Source organism: Leptonotus elevatus, chromosome 3 (assembly GCF_054856555.1).
Source record: "Leptonotus elevatus isolate MCC_2025b chromosome 3, RoL_Lele_1.0, whole genome shotgun sequence".
Classification (NCBI taxonomy): domain Eukaryota; kingdom Metazoa; phylum Chordata; class Actinopteri; order Syngnathiformes; family Syngnathidae; genus Leptonotus; species Leptonotus elevatus.
Window position 1 is genome coordinate 16,099,828 of NC_141241.1, and position 21,069 is coordinate 16,120,896.

At 38.6% G+C, this 21,069-nt stretch overlaps 2 protein-coding genes across 2 annotated transcripts in view; one reads left to right on the forward strand and one right to left on the reverse strand.

Moving 5' to 3' along the window:
• Window positions 1-3,857, reverse strand: part of aldh1a2 (aldehyde dehydrogenase 1 family, member A2) — a 33,587-nt gene extending 29,730 nt beyond the window's left edge. Inside the window, exon 1 of the mRNA XM_086071579.1 lies at window positions 3,336-3,857. Within this exon, the coding sequence (XP_085927705.1) occupies window positions 3,336-3,452 (117 nt within the window). The 5' untranslated portion in view covers window positions 3,453-3,857. The remainder of the gene's footprint in view (window positions 1-3,335) is intronic.
• Window positions 3,858-7,987: 4,130 nt separating this feature from the next.
• On the forward strand, window positions 7,988-20,571 carry aqp9b (aquaporin 9b). Its single transcript, XM_086070899.1, has 6 exons — window positions 7,988-8,207; window positions 8,694-8,820; window positions 12,898-13,035; window positions 13,377-13,495; window positions 14,065-14,282; window positions 18,493-20,571. The coding sequence occupies exons 1-6, from the start codon at window positions 8,106-8,108 to the stop codon at window positions 18,653-18,655; spliced, it is 867 nt and encodes a 288-aa protein (XP_085927025.1). The 5' UTR covers window positions 7,988-8,105; the 3' UTR covers window positions 18,656-20,571.
• Window positions 20,572-21,069: the final 498 nt, after the last annotated feature.

Genomic DNA, 21,069 nt, shown 5'->3' on the forward strand with positions numbered 1-21,069 from the left:
TCAAATTAAATTTAACTTTATTTAATTCTAAACTATTTATTTAGCAATATTTTATAGCTACTGTTGTGCCAAACACAACAAAATGATATGACAAAAAATATCTTATGAAAAAGTGTACTGGTACTGCTGAGCAAGGCAAATCAATTTATATGATCATTTATCACTCGTTTTTCTTAAAATATGACCAAAAATGCTCAAATAAATGCTCCATGCTTCAAAAATGTTGGTGCCTAAATTTGTCCTCCAATCCTGAAAGACGTCGGGTTGTATAAATAAATATAAATCTTTGGGAGGCATATACGCGTCTGCATCGCGGGCCGGTGAGCCACAACGCTCCCTCCCAGTCAGCGGGGTGGACAACAGGAGAGCCCACGCCAGGGGTGCCCATAAATCAGGACCCTTGTGCCCCCCGTGTCCACCAAACCATCCGGGACTGAATGATCTAAATTCCTTGGGGTTAATTCACCAAGTCGTTCCCAAACATTTCCTCCTGTACGAGGGAATGGAAGAACAGCCCAGGGCCGACACACACACACACACACACACACACACACACACACACACACACACACACACACACACACACACACACACACACACACACACACACACACACACACACACACACACACACACACACACACACACGCGCACACAACATCCTCTCTGCAGTGCGGCGGCGGCGTGACCTTTGCACTTGTGGCACCGAGGTATGTGTTAAGACAGCAATTATGGAACTGAATGGACTTACGCCACACTATCATCCAACGCTGCCCTTTAATCTTGCTATCATAAAAAATAAAAATAAACACTTGTTACCAACTGTGGTGGGAAGTAATAACTAAGTACAAAGTAGAAATACCTCATTATTGTACTTAGTAGATTTTTCAGGGGGTCTGCACTTTACTTGGATACTTCAACTCCATAGAATTTTTACTCCATACTTTGGCGAAATAAGCTACAAGTAGTTACTTTTTTCAACCTTAACAGATAAAAGAAGATACGCCATAAAAATAATATACATATAGTTAATTGCCTATGTCACTTATTGTAATATCAATAAAAATTGCAATGAACTTGCTAAAAGGTAGAAACGAGACTTTCTTGTTTTCCAAATTTTTTTAAAAATGCCTTTGGCAACTATGTTCTTAGGCTAATGATAGAACATCTAAAAGTTTACGAGTAACACACTTTTTGAAGCAAATTACAAACTGAATTTGTATTTTTCACAGGTGAGCAATAATAATTCAATTTGTTCTTTTTTGTTTTTTTGTTTTACCAGAAAACGGCTATTATGCTAGTAAAATAATGAAATACAAATATGGTATGTTTTGGTATTTTTTCCAGTTATTGTAATTAGCTAATTTAGCATTTTTGTTACTCATTTCACTATGTCAGCAAAACTATGACGACACGTCGTTTTGATCACACAAAAGTCGAATCACCGCTAGCTAGCGCTTAACAACGTGACATGTAGCACTTTTTTTTTTAAATCAGATCATTATTTTCATGATGTCAAGATTTCAAAAATAGTTTTGTATATAATTGACAGTAAAGTTTCATTTCTGCTCTTCTAATGGAGTAGGCTACATTTCAGTCTGTTCTTTTCTTAACTTGAGGAAAGTATGTTGAATCAGTACTTTTTTCTTACGCAAATATCTGTACTTCTACTTAAGTAGAGTGCGAGTACTTTTGCCACCTCTGGTTCCCGAAACAAACAGTTCGGTAGTCTCTTCTTGGTTGCAAGCTTAAACGGCAAACACAAACTCATTTACTAAAGTGTGTTGGAGATAATGATGATATTTGAAGAATATCGTTAGCTAAATAGCATAATCACAATATTAGCTAAAATACCATTGTGGTTTACGCAATTATGCTATTAAGCTAACAATATATTGCTTTATTGACAACTATGCTATTGTGTTTTTTTGTTTTCCAAAAACTTTCAAAAATGACTTTGGCAATTATACTGTATATGTACTTGAAGGTGGGAATGACTTCTTTAGCTGCTAGCCACGGCGTTGACAAAATATCGAATCACTCAGCGCAAATATGCAATAGAGTTTAAGCGAACATTCTTTTGGCGGTGGTGCAGCCCAAGTTGCTTCACAACTCAAATCAACAACTTGGCGTGACTCCTTTCTCCAGCTGTTTCTGCATCTCTGTCCTCCTCCCACATCCAGAAACATTTGCGATATCGCCCCGCGCTCCAGTGAAATCTTTTGTCGCTCTATCATTAGCATTTGGCTGTCAGCTTTCTTGTGAGCGGGAAGACCACACATGCAAAGGCTTCACTTTCACCTTTCCCCACTGATGCTTCAAATGATTGACAGCAATCTTAGTTACCTGAAATGAACATGTTACGAGCCAGTGATCAGCGTAAACACACGCGCTGCTTCTACTGCTGAGAAACTCTACCATCATTGTGGACTTTTGTTGCTAGTAATTCAAAATCTGACATTTTAATGGGGGTTTTGGATTATTACCTCACCAAGGCTTTCAAAAGCTTTTGTTTTCAGCTCAACTGTTCTTTATGAGCATGTAATGCGGAAAAAGGGAATACACTGAAGGTGCACGCTCTAAATACAAGATGTCACAATTTTACTTTTGTAAAGATAATAATGGGCGGGCTTGTCAGAGAGGTTTTAATTCTACTGTTATAAGTTTTTCAAAGTTTTTGAGTTAGTGCATTTTGCACGGTATAATTACATGAAATTTATTTTCTCAATTTTAAGATGTGCATCTTGTTTAACCCTCACTTTAAAATAAACAATTGCAATAAATAATAACTGCAGCAACATACTAAGAACTGTTTGTAACAAAATTAGTTCACCAAAATATTAGAGGCAGCTCTCAGTTCTACACAACAGCGTACTAAAACACAATAAAATATTGTGATCAATTAATAGGTCCAAACTTAGCTGGCTGTTAAATGTTTAATACTTTGAATCTCTAAAACTTTTTATTGATGTTGTGGAGTGCAAAAATATGGCAACTTTTATTGATATGCAAACACATTTTAGCGCTTAGTGCATTAAAATATTTGAAAAAGCTAAATATGTTCATTTTTAACACAATTTTAGTTTTCCACATCGAGTGTATTGCTTTTTTTGGGTTGGTTTTAATTGATGTGCAGCTTTTATGTGTTTGTTTTTATACAATAATAAACTTTTTACTCATCCAATGTGCACTTAACATCAAAACCAAGCTTTTACTCGGCAAAATGTGAACTAATTCAAACTTCCACCCTCTCTTTTTTTTTTTTTTTGAAGTGCGCTAGCCAAATTGCAGCGCACTGGTGTCGCGCGTGAGCGACGCAAGGTGGACCGACTGACCTTGGTGTACTTGATCTCCGGGTTGGGCACCGGCGTGGGCATGAGATGCAAGGATGCCATGAGAGCTGCCGGGTCGCTCTTCACCTCCCCGGGCATGTGGATCTCACTAGAAGTCATCGCGGCGTCGCTTCTCGCGTGTCTTTTTTCGTCCCCCCACGGCCGAGCGAGCGAGTAAGTAAGTAAGTAAGTGAACGCTGCTGTGGACTTTGGGCTTTTCCTTTCGTGGGTTTATAGCCAGGTGTCAGCCGAGGCTCGCTTTCATTGGGCCGACAACAGAAGGGCTGGCCTTTCTTTTTCCTCCACTTTTTTTTTTTGCAAGCTAACTCTCCACTCCACACTAGTCCATGCATTTACATAAAGTTAAGGAGGAGGAAGACGCACCACACCCACTCGTCGGTGATTCACTTCTCATCACTTCACTTTCCATACCGTTTGCGCTAAAATTCCACGGAATTAGCGTTTTCTTCTTCTTTCTTTCGCTTCCCCCCCCGTGCGTGCATTTTTAATCTCCCACTTCCACGCGCACTTTCGACACCTTCATTGTGTGCTACTATTTCCTTAGTGACACGGGGGTGCCAAACGACCACCGACCTCCCTAAAATGTCATGTAAATGACCACTACACTACACTACTACTATAGTATTTACTCCTGCAGGTGATAATCTCCCACACGTAGCGCCTCCATCCAGCCTCGCAATAAACATACACAAATAGCGCCTCTCACCCAAAAAAAAAAAAAAGACTCTACTTCTACTAATACCACATTACTTTTACCACCTTTTATATTACTCTGTGGGTGGAGTAGCCAGTAAACCAGTAAGAATACTGCTACTTTAAAAGACTCAAGTAAAAGTTAACAAGAAAAAAAAAAGGCTTCCAAATAATGACTTGAGTACAGTAACTAAGAATTTGGTGAAAAACTACTTAAATACCATTAAGTTTCAGTTGTTGTTGTTTTTTTAAATCTCAAATAGACAAAATGTCAAATATAGGAATAATGTGTAACTTATATTTTACTTGCATTTTAACCACAACAATAAAAGCTAATAAAGGCAAATTCAGCCACAAGAAATGCACTTACATTTAATTTTCTTTGTTTACACTTGTGAAACTCACAATAGACTCACCAAGTACATGTTACTTAAAGAGACACTGTAGATTTTTTTTAATTTTTCAATGTTCCTTCGTTTTAAACCCCCACTATTAATTTTAATAATTTGGCCAAAAAAAATCACTTTTTAAAAATATAATCATCGGACTACTAATCGCTATTTATATTACACTGGTTGAGCCTCACCTTACGGAAGGCTGAGATGTTTTTCCACCATCTTTCTGCTACGGATATCTTAGCGAACGTGGCAACTGGTAAAAGCCTTGTGAAGTGTTGTCTCTCTGAGGCACCGTAGTGCGCATGCATGCAGGTAGTTGCAATGTATTAGTTCACCCCTAGATGGCGAAATATTCTACACACTGTCCCTTTAATGTAGCAATCTTAGCAATGGGTTGTCTCAAATTCAAAGTGGACTTCTTGTAGGATGAATTGTCAACAGCCAATAAAGTTATTTCAAGATAAAAATACAAGTAGTCAGAAAGTAGCATATAAGTATGTAAGTATGTTGCATTAAAACTACTGTTGAGAAAATTTTTAAAAATAACGGACTAAGCACGAAGGAAATTTGGTTTTCGTCCATTAGTGTAATCATTACTAACCGGGTCAAGCACTGATGGACCTCTCTGTCCGTCACTGACGGTCGTCCATTTTGTTGATGAATGAAGAACTGACAGAATGCCCACATTTGTGGTGACGAAGTAATGACTGAAGCGTGATTAAAACAGAATGACGCACTGATAACCACATATACAATTCCAGACACGACTCAACACTAATTCGGCCAATTGACAATCAACTCGTTTCTGCCATTACTGGTGACGCCATTCTTGTTTTCAGCTCCTCTGACAAAAATGCACTTTTCTTCTTCCACATTTAGATATAACATACAGGGGAATTTGATTTGAAGATTTCCATGCAGTATTTCTGTCTTTATTGCAGGCACGGCGGGATAACTCATCTTAGCTTGCTTCTTTATATCAACATACATCACCTCATTTTGAGGTATTTGAGGACACGCTGACAAAGTTACATCCAATTTGTACGATACTGACGAGAATACGAGATGACCACATTTTTTTATCATACCATATTTATTGTTGATAATAGCCTGCTTTGTTCTCCAAGACGGCGTTTTCGTTTTGCCCATACCTTTCCTGCTGTTTGCCTGACTTTTTTCTCGCAGTACCCAGAGGAGATGTCGCTCGAGGGTCGTAGTTGCCGTCCTGGGCGCCTGTCGTCTGTTGCTCGTGAAAGTGTGGGCGTCTGCTAGCCGAATAGCTTGTGAAGTTGGTGCCTCTTCTTTAAAATTCGGTCAACATTTAAGGAAGACGTGACTCTTTAAGGTCTCGGCTTCATTGTTTTTGGTTAAAATAGTGATCACGGGGCATTGTATTGTTTTGAGTGTGAAACAATGGGTCATTTTTGCCCACTTAGTGACGTTTTTAAAATATCATAACTTCCTTAATTCTTTTCATATTTACTTTCTTTTTTTTTTACACCATTTTGTTCAGTCTTTCAGTGTGACATTGTTTTTGCTGGTAATAATAATAATAATAATAATAATAATAATACAATTTAAATAATAATATTTTAGCCTACTTAAACTACAACTATAGGCTAGCCTTACTACTACCATTACTTGAGTGCCACTGAGAGAAGACACGTGCATGTGTAAACTTTCATAAGTTCTCGCAGATGACGAACGTCTGAGGATGAAGATGATGATAATGAAGATGAAATGCCCCAAAGGAGGCTTGTTGTCCATCAGCACATGAGAACCTTTTTTCTTCTTCATCACACCAAGCAAGAGTGTGTATACGCGCGTGTGCGCGTGCGCGCGGCAAACTTCAAAGAAAAAGCATGCATCCACTCAGTGGCAACGATGAATGCATTGCAAACGCAAGCGTCCTCAACCCTGTCGCCTGAGCGCTTCACAAAGCCAAGCGATCGGAAAGCGGCAGTAGGCGGACGGGGGTGACAAAAACGCAGCCGGCACTGCTAAACGTATTCATGGAGCTCCCTCTGTTGGATGGACGCGGCCTTCGACGAGGAAACCTTTTTTCCCCCACCGTCTCACCAAGGAAACGACATCGTCACTAACGCGATACGTTAAAATGGAGCAAAAACAATTCTGACAATGCATACAATGAAAATAAAATACAATTAGGTATGCATGTATTTTTTGGGTTTAAAAAAATTGACAAAATAAAGATTTGAATTTGGAGATTCATCGTCATAAGAGATGCAATGAAACACTACTATTAGTTTCACACAGAGCAAAGAAATAGTGGAAGAAAATACAAATAAAACATGGCTACATTCCTTTCCATAAATAGTTCCCACGATGAATGAGTTGAAGATTTTGAAGTTGGAATTGTTTGAATCAGTTAAAAAAAAATGTGGAAAGATGAGGTAAATATCGCTGGCATCAGGACGAAGCCTCGTAAGTCATCTTTTTTTTTTTTTAAATCTATACCTTTGGTCAGTCCACATGTGGGTGTCATTTTTACCAATTATTGACCAGTCAAAAGTGTTGAAAATAGCTTGCTGCCTTTGAAGATGCAATGTTGCCATTGTTGGCCTGATTCCAGCAATATGTAAAATAACAATTGATTTGGGAATTTTACCATAAAAAAAATGGGAATTGATGGCATGTGATAGTTCCCAAGATGTCCCGAATGAGCTAAAAAGATTGAAGTTGGAACCAGTTAAGAAATGTGGACAAAGGCACTAAATAATCCTATGTAAAATGTCTCCTAAATTTGTGAATGTGGGTAAAAATGTGGAATGTTGGAAATACGGCAATTATTGTAATGTGGAAAATAGTTCTCAAGATGTTCTAAATGAGCTAAACAGTTTTAATTTGGAATGATAACGTTGAGGAATTTCCTCGCACTTTCTCAAAATTTGGAGACAAAATGGACCATTTTAGGGGCAGTCAAATCTCTATTCTCATTTGTTGACACCCATGTCACTCACCACACCAGGCCCTACTTTTTGAAGCCATTCACACTCAAAGTGACAGATACTATAGAACGGCGAGAATAATGTTGTGTTTACAGTAATAATGTCAAATTAATTTTGCCCGATTAATTGATGGGATTATAAGTAGCATAATCAATTCTAAAATCATTAGGTATAGCTTTCTAAAATAAAAATAAAAATCAATTGCTGCACCCTAAGCAGGCTTTTAGTTCAGTTGTAGTGAACTATTAGGTTAAATGCATGTGCATTTAATCTTTGTTAATTTTTAAATATTTATTGAGGGATAATTTCTAACTTCAACTTTTATGTGCATGTACTTTGTAACATTTACTGTAAGTATTATTATTTTTGTATTCCCATATTTAAGCACAGTGCCACTGCTAATGTTTAAACAAGGCATAATTGGCTTGCATTAATATTAAATACACTTTAAGGAGAAAATAACAATGTAGGGGGGTTTTCACCCACTTTGGCTGCCGTTGTTGGTCCTGATGGTGGTGTTTGGTATGGTGTCAAAAGGAGCCCCACTAGCGGTGGCAAAGGGAGGTGCATCCCGCCGGGCCTCTGGCATGGAGTGGGAGGCGGCAACCTGCAGCGAGCATCGTCGCTTCTCGTCTCGCCTTCTCGTTATGTGTTTATTGTGTGGAAGGAGCACATAACGGGACGAGGGGAAAATGGAGAGTGAGTGCCGGAGGAAGTGGAAGGCGAGATTTGCCCTGAGGCGAGACATCTTGAAGGAGTTCCTGGCGGAGTTTCTGGGGATATTTGTCCTGATAGTGAGTAGCTGTCCCGTCTGCCTGCGTGCACCTGTCATTCAACTTAAACCGCCGCTTTAAGGCTACTAATTAGGTGTCTCTCTTCCTCTCCTGGGACTCTGTTGTCTGTCACATACATGTCTCTATTAAGACACATTGCGCACTTTGATGTGGAACAAGTTCTGCAGCATCACACTTTTTTTAAATTACATTTCGTATGTTTGTGAGACACCCCCCCCCCCCCCCACACACATATTTTCACCTCCACCTGTCAGCACCTAAGTTCAATGACTGTGACCCATTAGTGCAGCCTTTTTATGTGTGGATGACTGCTCTCCCTTTGTTTTGTCCAAACTAAGTGGGGGGATTCTTTATTTTGCTCGGACAAATTGTGGCTGGCAGTTGGCGGCTGTTGTTAGACAAGGGGCTAGTGTTAAGGCTGCCTATAATTGGAACGGTGGAGGGAAAAAACAATGAGCAGCTTCTCGTACCCTGTGTGTCTCGCAGCTCTTTGGATGCGGTTCAGTGGCCCAGGCTGTCCTGAGCAAGGGGGCTCTGGGGGAGCCCCTGTCCATCCACCTTGGCTTCACTCTGGGACTTATGATGGCCGCCTACATTGCAGGCGGGGTTTCAGGTAAAAGCACCTGGACATGAAGTTTGCATTCACATCCTGAATAGGTGATGGAGGAAGCAAATGGCTGCTGCTAACGGCCATAAAAACCTACTAATGTTAAAGTGACATAGCGTGCCCCCTCCATAAAAAGAAGACAATTTAAAATATATATATAACTGGGGAACTACATGTCCTGATCGATCTCATCGGCTGTCTGAGACATCATTGACATGCAGGTTTTTCAAATGTGACGCAGTTATTCTGAGCCTTTTTCCAACCACTGTGCTGCATGCGGCACACAGTGAAATGATCCCATTTCACTTAATTTGTCTAAAAAATATTATTTATTTAATATAAATATTGTATCTTTGTTCACCTCTCTATGCCAGTGACGTACGGTAACAAGCAATAAATGCTCTTCTATCTGATGGCAAAAGGTACAATTAAACTGTGGAGGGTTTCCCAAAAGTCACTTTTCTATTTTGTTTAGAAAAACTCTCAAGTCTAAACTGTCAAATGAGGATGGCTTCAGGTCTGTCCGAACGATACATATAATTATTTTTATTTTTTTTAAACAGGGGGAAAAAGCAATCGTATCGAGACTTTTGGGATACCCGGACATTTTTGGTAGTGTGCGGTGAGATATATTTATATTGTAATTATAACATTTTATTTATTTATTTATTTATTTTCACTCTTTAAAAAAACATTATTTATTAAAATGTACTTTGTTCTTGAACTTTTGAAAATAATAATAATAAATAAATACAAATATTTACAACATACGCTGTATTCTCTGATGAGCATTGTACCCCCCCCCCCCCCCACACACACACACACACCCAAAAAATCGGATCCATTCCACAACTGGATTATATCAGAATGTATGTACAATTACAGATTTCTTATCCTGATATTTAAAATATAAAAAAACAAAGTAGCCCTCCTTCAAAATGATATCAAAATATTATGAAATCTAAGATCTTAGAGCTCCCTGTGGGTTTGCAGAACATCAATAATGAGTGTCATTAAATTTTAAACTGTAGTTAGACTGAATGTGAAAGGTTTTATTGTGATGGCTTGATCAATGCTCGTCATTTCCTTCACTCAGAATCAATAAAGCTTCAATTGAAGCAAGGAGAAGACGTTATGGCTTGCAATACATGTTTGGATTGCTACTTTCAAAAGTTAATCACACATCAAAAATTTCATAATCATTTGTTCCTCCCCATAGCTAAAAATGCCTAACAAAATATTTGAAATGAATCATGAATACCGCAGTGACAGTTGATAGATACAAGGCACAGGTAAAGCGTAATAATCACAGAATGGCAAATAATGTTAAACATTTGCCTTATTAGAGTTGTAGGTGACAATTTGGACCCTTCACCACTCAATCACATGGTATTTGTAGGCCATGTAGTGACAGACAACCATTCACACTCACATTTACATCATCACTGAGTGGAAGTAAAGCGAGTGAACCACTAAACCCGTGCTGACGTACAGTTTTTATAACAATGAATAATGCTAATTAGCACGTGACAACATTTTGGATATAACTCTTGTATTGGCTTTGATAGCTTGCTAGCTAGCTAGCTAGCTATGGATGGATGGATTAGAAACATCCTACAGCATCCATGTACAGTTAATTCATTATTTCATAGTATCACTTTGCCATTTTGCACATCTCTTTCTTGCTATTATTACTCTATTCATCTTTGTAGCTATTTCAGCATTTGTTGTTGATCGCCATTACCTTACTATTAAACACTTCATATATCTAATAACTCTCTAAACGTTGTACATTTGTGTTCATGTCCAAAATGTATAGTGTATTTTTTTTTTTTGTATTACTACAAAAGTGACTCCAACTGTGAGTGACAAATTTCTTGTGTTGGCCCGAAAGCATTCTGATTGGGATTCTGATGTAGCGGATGTAGAAGCCGGTGTAAGTGGTCCACACCCAACACCTTTAGTTGACTGAAAAATGTTTCGCTGTCTCGTTGCTCACTCCGTGGTTAATGAGAGTAGTAGTGGTAAGGCTTGAGAGGACAAGGAGGTTAATATATGGAGAGATTCTGCTGCATGACTGGGCCATTGGGCCCCGGGGTCCACAGCACAGTGGGATGCATCTGTGGGACGACATGTCTGAAGATGATCATAGTATTGGACTAATGAGCTTTACTGGGGCATGGGTCTCCAGAGAGGAAGGTAGGAGGGTGGGGGGTGGGGGGGGGGGGGGGTCAGGTGTGACGAGGCTGCCTTTCAAGGCTTCCCTGGCGGGGAGGCCCCCGTCGCCGAAGAAAACACAATTGTCTCCTCTTTGTAGTCCCCCATTTTGGACGACGGCGGAGCGCAAGTGTGACACATCCTGGCCACTCTAATGACCCGCGCTCTACGTGTGCCTTAAGCCGCTTCAGCCAGATTATGTCACATGCAATTGGGCCCGCCGCTTCTGGCTGCTTTGTCGCGCCCAGTGTTTGTGAACAGGATGGGGAGACGAACAATGGCCGCATGGTTGATACCCCCCAGCGGTGTCACCACAGAGAGGTCAAAACGAAGATCCCAGAGTGTTAAATAAATGAGCCCACACTGTCAGCGCAGGCCCACAACATTTGGATGGAATGTTGCTCACTCGGCCCCTCAGCAAGCTGTTTGGCCATACTGTTCTCTTCCGTCCTTCGGCCTTTTGCATGCTTGTATCATTCGACTTCCCTCGACTGTTGGGCGTGTTAGCAAAATGTTTCCACATCTCACTCTGCATTTTTTCTTAATAAGCTGCGGACACGCAAAGGTAGATGCACAGACTGCTGCATGAAACCGATCCACTTCTTGGACCTTTTTTTTTGGGGGGGGGGGGGGTGAATAACCCAACATGTGTGCTGTTTTGTACAAAACTACCCAGAAAATTAACCAAGTAATGGGTCAGTCCTTTTTCTTACTAAATTGGGTTATTTATTTATTTATTACTAAATTGGGTTATTTTTGACCCAGCAGTTTTAAAGGGGAAGTCACCCCATACACCCCCCCCCCCAACATATTTTTTTTGACAATAACATGCTCTATGCAGCCCCATTTGGTTAAATGTGGTATTCTGGTTAACATTGCGTTAGGGGAATATAAATTAAGCAATAAAATCCAGCTTTAGAAAACAGGTGAACTGTGATTGGTTGTTGCCTGAGCCCTGAGCAATTTGCATGTCATCTTCCGTCGACAGCAAGTGGCAAAATGGCCGCCCCCTTAGATGGATTAAAAACGGCTGGATTTTGCTTCAAAACTCATATTCCACAAATGTAATCAGAATGACATGTTTAGACTAATGAGGTCACATTTGACATATTATTAACAATAAATGTTTGAGGTTGACTTCCACTTTAACACAAACACAAATCAACACTTAATTGAGCTTCTCCTAACAAATGTTATAATGTACTGAAATTGACTATTTATGCTACAAAATGGTAGCAAATGACTACTTTGTCTAAATGAAGCTGCTCAACTCACTTCAACAGTTCATGGCACTAAGATCCCGCCAGATGGCGCCAGCCGCCAACAAGTACTGATTTTTCTTTGGCCTCAGCACGAAAACAGTGACAAACAGAGGATCAATTAAAGGGAGAGTGTGTAAAAATTAATTGCCGTCTAGTGGTGAACTAATAGAATGCAACAACTTAAGTTTGAAGCGCGTGCATTTGAAAGCACACGCACTATGATGCCTTAGAGAGACAATACTTTGCAAGCCTGCCACCAATTACTATGTTTGCTGATTTAGTTTCCTTCCGGTATCTGTAGCAGAAAGATGGCGGCGACACATGTCAGCCTCCTGTAACGTCAGGCGCAACCAGTGTAATAAGATTTGTGATTATGAAACCTACAATTATATATATTTTTTAAAATGTACGTTGATGTGATATAATTTAAATTAATATATATATTTTTTTTATGAATAAACTGTGAAAAATCCAACATTTCTACACACTGTCCTCTTTAAAGAATAAATCCGCAAATGACAGACAGGGAATATGTGAGGGTTCACTTTGTAACCCCTTTCTGGACAGAGCAATGATTGTGTGCTTTGCGGTTGTGTTGCTGCAGGAGCCCACGTGAACCCGGCCGTCACGCTGGCCATGGTGATGCTGGGAAAGACATCCTGGAAGAAGTTTCCCGTCTACGTGGCCGCACAGTTTTTGGGGGCCTTTGCCGGGGCCTGCTGCGTCTATTTGTTGAATTATGGTGAGTGAAAGGGTCCCAACACCCACGCAAGGTACAGTGGAACTTCTTCAGAACCACATCTGGTGTGTTCATATTTGGAAACAATTCTTACCGGAAAAAAAAAATTATTATTTTAAAATAATTATATAATTAAAAAATAAATAAAAAAACAACTGTGCTTGCTTAAAAATTGTGTGTTGGACTATTTTTGAGTGAAAACATTTACTTGGGCAATTATGCTAATAAAATATTGATATCCTTCTGGAATTATTGTTCCAGTTCCTATGAGTGATTCTCTCCCTGAAATTTGCATTTTGCTGCTGTTTCAAGCAGCTCTTTTACTTTATGTGCTACTCTCATAGATGCTTTAATGGAATACAGCAACGGAGAATTTATTATTATCGGAGAGAACGCCACAGCTGGAATATTTGCATCTTATCCTGCAAAACATCTCTCGACGCTCAATGGATTCCTTGACCAGGTAATAAATTCAAAACATGCTATGTAGAATATATATATATATATATATATATATTTATTTATTTATTAAATTTTTGCTCTTTGCTCTTGCTTTCCAGTTGGAATTATTGATGATGACAAGTGCAAACATCGTTACGCAATACTGTATGTGGAAGCTACTAGAGCATGCAAAGATGCTTGAGCGCATACATACTGTGCGCTCATGGGTATAAATGTTAACGCTGATGTGACTTGTTTGCTGATGAGTGAACAATTGCGCACAAAGCTGAAAATAGACATTGCGTGTCTTGGTAGTACAGTATACAGTATGTGTAGGTTGCAACATTAAAGACCATAAAGGAGGATTTTTTTTTTTACCATATTGTCATTCTGTTTTCTGGGTTTTAATGTAAACAAACATCTGTTTGTCTAGTTTAAAGCTGCTGCATAAAGCCATAAAGCAGGGTAAAGGGGAAGCCATGTTGTAAACTTAAACCAAACAACAAAGGGTGATCACAATTTAAAAGCATCCTCTTAAAAGTGTCAGTTGTGTGTTGTTGTGACGGGTCGGCCTCCTGTGTGCTTTGTCAGGTGGCGGGAAGTGCTGCGTTGATCCTGTGCATCCTGGCCATAACGGACTCGCGGAACATCGGCGCCCCCAAAGGCATGGAGCCTCTGTGCATCGGCCTGATCATCCTGGCCATCGCCGTGTCCATGGGCTTGAACTGCGGCTATCCCATCAACCCTGCACGAGACCTCAGCCCGCGACTCTTCACCGCCGTGGCCGGATGGGGATGGGACGTCTTCAGGTCATTTGATTTCACCCACACATAAAAGAAAAGGGATTTTTTTTTTTATGTATTTGTTGTGTGTTTAGAAATTTGGGCTCATAAATAATCAGATGCAATTAGCACAGGTGCGATGCAGTGTTGTGGCCCTGGCTCGCTGCTTGATGACACTCCCACAATCAGGCTTGGGGAGTGACTGAATACATGAGCCGCCGTAACGTAATCAGATTGCAAATTTTTTTTTAACTGTATTCCATTACAGTTACAGGAAAAAACATGTAATTAGATTGCAGGTAAAAAATTTTTTTAATAGGGATTACTTCGAGGGATTAAAATTTTTATGATGAGAGAGAGTGAGAAAGAGGGTGAGAGAGACAGAGAGACAGAGCGCGCATGCACGCCCGCGCGAGTGGGACCGGACGAACTGACTAGTCGTGTCCTCCACACGTGGGCGGTTTGAAAAAGGTTCACGGACGGGAGGAGGAAATGGCGACCGGTATTCACTGGAACTTACTCGGAGCGAAAGTTTGAGCTGAGAGTCCAGCGGCATGCTACGCGCTGTAGCTTCTTGCTAGCTAGCCCGCTAGCCTACAACCATAATGTGAGTTACACCTTCCAAACAAATCTTCTATCTATCTATCTATCTATCTATCTATCTATCTATCTATCTATCTATCTATCTATCTATCTATCTATCTATCTATCTATCTATCTATCTATCTATCTATCTATCTATCTATCTATCTATCTATCTATCTATCTATCTATCTATCTATCCATCCATCCATCCATCCATCCATCCATCCATCCATCCATCCATCCATCCATCTATCTATCTATCTGTGAGGTGTGGTTTCTTTCAGTGGCAGTTCGAAAACAGCATATGGCCTTCAATCAATCAATCAATCAATCAATAGCCTACATGCTTTTTAATTACACAAGGATTTTTGCTATTTGTAGGCTGCCCGGGTCCCTATCACCCGCAAATATCAGGGGCACATTGTATATAATATATATTGTGGTGATATTTATTTTTATTTTGTCTTCATGAGCATACTCAATATTGGAGTAATCCAAAAGTAATCCAGTTACGTTACTTGTAACTGTAATGGATTCCATTTTAAAAGTAACACTCCCAACCCTGCCCACAATGCATTATTGCACATCACCTCATGAATAGCAAAATTCACAGCCGCCGCATCGCTTCCACTCAGACTCTCTTTGTTATTAATATTTCAAAAAGCACGTGTGTATTTTGTGCACTTTCAAACCTTACTGTGGTTGTCAGGAGAACAGAGAGCATTTGGCTTCCAGTGATATGAAATATTCAGTGATTTGTATCTCTGAAATGATGCCAAAGAGTCTTGACCCGGCATTTAGACATAACTTCAAACTCCTGTTCTCCGCTAAACGGTTTTGAGAAAATGCTCCCTGCACCGTTATACTAAATACTAAAAGCCAACATTTCGTAATACCCTAAAATATTTTCTCTTTCTGATCATATTGATCAGATAGCGAAGCCTCCTGGCCACACAGTTAGCGGTAAGCTTGAATTCCAGCTCAGACCATGTCCGTGGAAAGTTGGAGCGCGTTCATCTGGACTCGTTTAATGGACGACATGTTGGTGTGTCAGTCGCACCAGACTTTCTGAAACCCTGCTGGCAACTTGCCACAGAGGTGCTTTGAACGGCCAATGATAACGTAGCGTAAACGCTCTCCGGGTCATGTTGCGTCGTCATCTAAAATGAAGTCTGTATTGTTTTGATTTGACAAATGAGAAATATTGACACCCAATTTTTATTCAACATTTATGAGGATAAACACTTGAACAGCTGGATGGATAATGTGAAGGCCATGATGCAAGGCTGACTTCCATGTTAATCACCATATGGCTTCAAAAATATGTGCGCACACATGCACATATAAGCTCTTACTTCTACCTCCTGTTGAACATCTGCACATTTAATCTTAATCCATCCATTTTCTGCCATTTCGCCGGGGTTGGGTCACAAGGGCAGAAGCTTACGCAAGCCAGAGCTGCTCCCACATGCCCGAGCCACCTCGTTTGGCTCTCCTCCAATGCAGAGGAGCAGCGGCTGTACTCGGTGCTCTTTCCCGGATGACTCGTGAAAATATTCTCCAATTATTGCAAAAAGAGGAGAAGATATGGACGTTTTTTAATTTGTCCACTCCTCCCATGGTCTGCAACCCTAATAACACGGTCTCCCTACATTTCTGTCACGGGCGTGACAGTGGCAAGATTATCATAGGAAACGGAAACTAAGGAAATAACAAACTGAAATTGCAAAATAAATAAATAAATGTATTCAGTAAAATCCAATAAAACTGATTTAAAAAAATAATAATAATTTCAAAGCTAACTACTTGAGACTAGATTTTACATTTTAAAAAATTACTAAAATTCCCAATAATTACAGGTAAAGTGTCAATTAATTTTATACATGTGTTTATTTTAAGTACGGGAATCATTTCGGTATTACTGTACCATCGTATAGAAGAAGGAAGTTCCAACAGTTGTTTGGGAATTGTAATTTACTTGACTTTATTACACAATATTTATTGTGACTCTTTTTTTAAATGTTGCAATTCCACACATACATACATACATTTTCTTAACCGCTTATTCCTCACAAGGGGTGCTGGAGCCCATCCCAGCTGCCTTTGGGCAGTAGGCGGTAGGTACACCCTCAACTGGTTGTCAGCCAATCCATCTATTACAAAAAAATTAAACTAATCCTAAAGATTCCAAAACTAAACTAAAACAAAGCATTTTAGAAAAGTAAAAAATAACAAACCCACTATAAAAAGTAAGTAAAACGAAATACATTTAAAATGCAATTATTACAAATAAAATCTAACTGTGATAAAAAAAATCCAATACAATTACGACCCTGCACAGTGGATGTCTTCCACACTTGATCGTGTAGTTTTGCTCAGTCTGTGATTTTGTTTTGATAAACCACAATACAAATTGTGCCTTTTCTTGAGGAGTCGACATTTTTTAAAAGTTTATTGTCATCTCTCACCGTTTACTTTTTGTTGTCTCACTGTATTGTGGATATTTTTTTTGTATTATACAAATCGAATTTTATATCAGAGATTTTTTTTTTGCTATACCAAATATAAATAAACAAACAAGAAAGCAAAAACAACAGACCCCTTTGGGGATTGACCACTGGTGTAGATTTGTGTGAAAAAAAAAAAAAAAACGAAATTTGGACATCAGAGGTTTACGTCCAACAGTGACAATTCTTTCTTTTTTTTCAAATTGTAAAAACCCAAACAACAACAACATATAGACACAAAAACAGTATTATAAAAGGTGCTTTACATCAGCAAAAGGAATGTGACGTTCCTGCTGAATAGATCAGAAGTTACTCTTTATTGAATACTTCCCCCCTACTAAATATATACTTCCTCTTACTCAAGTAATTATTCATAGCACTACTTTTTACTTTTACTTGACTCATGTTGCTATGGACACCCTAAATATTTCATTCAGAAATATTTTCCCATCACATACTTGTGTGTAAATTGTGTGCTGACTGTGACAAAGTCACCTTAAATGAGGCGGCACATAAGTGGATAATCCAGTGGCATGCCGCCTGCCTACAGCGTTGGACTTCCTGGAAGTCTCCAGGAGGGGACGAGACAGCCGCTTGTTCACTTCTCTTTTTCTTTTTTTTTCTTAAATAAACCTTTCACTTCGCTGTGCTACAATGCTCAAGACTAATCGCTCACTTAAAAAGTCAGCCAGAGTGACAATGAGGACACATGCAGCAGCAGACACAGAGCTGCTTATTAGAAGACTTTACGTTAATCAGGGATAAAGACGGGACGCTTACCTGAGCCAGTCCATCCTGACATCAACATCAACGCGGCGCAAGAGTGGAATGGTTTCGTCAGCGATCACATGAATTGCGTATTGTTATCAAATGTATAGCGGGTCCATAAAGTCGCTTTACAATTGAACACATTTATTACAAATTGAATTAATAGTCAAAGCTGTGAAGTTTTTATTTTTTTATTTTATTTTTTTAAATTAATCTTGGCACCAAGATGCTATAAAATGGTGGCATTGTTTTTATATTGGTCACTATTTTTGTCTGATAAAAACAAGTTACAGTGGATAGCTTCCCCCAAAAATATGAATACATGCATAAGATGAATTTTGGCGTATCGAAACGTAATTGTGTTTTCTTTCTGTCAGGGCCGGAGGTTGCTGGTGGTGGATCCCTGTGTTCGGACCCATGGTCGGCGGCGCAGTGGGAGCCGCTATTTACTTCCTTTTCATCGAGCTGCATCATGCCGAGCCTAAACCGCAGGAAGAAAACAACGGCCAGCAAAAGTATGAAATCGTAACTTTGTCGTAGAACCACATGAAATAAACGCCTCCTTATCAAGTCGAAGAAGTGTATGAGTTCTCACGGCCAATCAATGAAGAAAGGCCAATTAGGGATGAAGAAAACAGCATTATTTTATAAAATAATTTGCTATACTGTACTCTTGTATCATTATTATTTTTTTTTATTATTATTTAAAAAGTTGAAAAGTCCCTTCAACTCCTATGTTGTGGTTGAATTGTTAAATGACAATTGACAGCATTTCAAGGCATTTACTACAAAGGAAAATGTTTATTTAAAACAACATAAAATGTATTAAATATTTGTTTTTGTTTTTATCACTGTAGTTATCAGTAAATCTTAGATAACTTAGTTATTTGTTTTAGCAAAACTGAGCATAGATCAGGCTATTATTTTAATATTGTCCTTGCACGTGATCCATGTATGTATTTATAAAGGGTGCATTTGATCGATGTATTCTTCGGAGTATTTACACAATGAGATCAATTCATTTTCTTTTAAACAGCATGATCATTAAATATACTCTACTTACTGTAGCTATTGCAAACCTAAATATGTAGATTTGGTCATGCGAGGTGCAGTCAGTGGAACTTCCACACAATCCATTCCCATGTTGGCCCACAAGTTGTGCAAATTTTAATACTGGAGGAAATAATGCAGTCACATTATTTTGTCCAGTTATAAAAAAAAAAGTGTACAGGCGAAGTTTTCAAGTACAATTGTTGCCTACTAATTTTAAATATACACACACGTAGATGCAAACACGGTGGAGCTAACCTTCTATTTTCTTCTATATTATGTTGTTTTTTTTTCAAGTTTCTTCCATGGTTTATTATAGGCATGGAGCCCGCCCAGAATCGTACGCACAACCTCTGAACTGTGAGGCATGACATTTTAACCAGTAGCCCACAGTGAAGCTAATCACTGTAAAATAAAAAATAAAATAAAGTAAAAGTATGAACCCAGTGGCATTTTATAGTCATTGCTGGATCTGATTAAGACAAGTTGTGATAATTAATTGTTGTTGATTTTTATTTTTATTTTTATTAATGTGGGATAAACCCCTTGAGATGCAACATCTCGTTTGCAAGGGGGTCCCACACAAAAAAAATACAACAAAGCAATCTATAATGACACACCACACAAAAAGATAAAACCATATAAAAGAAAAGAAAAAAGAAAAGAAAAAAAACTAATAAACAAATAGAATACAATAACACTTAATTAATTAATTGTATTGATCATGTTCTACTGAGAATTCAGAGACTGTGATATGGAGGTTCCACTGTATTGCATTATGGTAATTAAGGTTTCAACAGTATTCACTCCCCCTTTTTTTTATGTTCAAAGCTGTGTCAGTAGTTGGAGTTGTTTTTCTTTCATTATTATTATTATTATTGTTGTTATCATTATTATTATTATTAGAAACTCCCGCCTTAAACGATTCTATGCATGTCCCTTCTTTTTGTACTCAAGCACCCTCAAGCTACGAAGTCAAGCCGACACCTAAATGTTGTGTGATATATTGTTTACCGTGTCAATAAAAAGCCTGTAATTCCGTAATCGTTTACGTGTATGTAAGAAGTATTTAACACATGTATATTGTATGTATTGACTTAACAGTATATGGTCATGAATTCCCACATGAAGGTGTTTTTATTTGTTGAGGAGAGTTGACATGTACGTATAAAGTTATTGTATGCGTATACGAGTACAGTGATCGCCAACAAAACGGAAGCAAACAAAAATAGACTGACTTGCCATTAAAGCTCTTTTGCTGATCCCTGCTGACAATAATAATGTGATAGTCCTAATGGAGATCGAAACAATTCTCATTGATGTGGAGCAATGATGGAAGAGCAGCATTATTTATTAACTTGTGCACTTAATGGATATTTAAATAAAGGATCAAGTTTTAAAGTTCATATTTAATGACTATCTCACAGTAATGGTGTTGTAGTGATTTTCCACAGGAGGTTAAAAGCTTGCCTTTTCCTTTTGGCACACCAAAAATGTTGATGCATTTTGATGCTATGTATCGACTGAAACTGACATCAAAGTGCCCTCGGGCTCGCATTGCGATATTCATGTGACCAAACCCAGAAAATAGGTGACCCATGACCTTGCAACACAATCCTAAATTCACTTTGATATCAATTTCAGTCAATATGTAACATCAAAATACACCTTTGACCACGTAATATTAAAAGTTGTTTTTTGTTCTTAATGTTGAAACAACACTTTATTCTTGTAATTGTTTTGTGTTTTATTCTTGTAAAATTGTTCTCCAAACAAACAAATGTGTTCCCCTTATTAATTCTTTATCCTCACAACATTTTCTGAATTTTTTTGCCATAAGAATACAAATATTGTTTTCATCATGAGTTTCTCACTAATAAAAATGAAAATACAACTTTATTATT

Bases quoted from the DNA above. Each gene is read 5' to 3' on its own strand.
- aqp9b (XM_086070899.1), top strand. From the start codon at position 8,106: ATGGAGAGTGAGTGCCGGAGGAAGTGGAAGGCGAGATTTGCCCTGAGG. The intron at 13,496-14,064 runs GTAATAAATTCA...GTGCTTTGTCAG, and splicing joins TCAATGGATTCCTTGACCAG to GTGGCGGGAAGTGCTGCGTT. The intron at 14,283-18,492 runs GTCATTTGATTT...TCTTTCTGTCAG, and splicing joins TGGGGATGGGACGTCTTCAG to GGCCGGAGGTTGCTGGTGGT.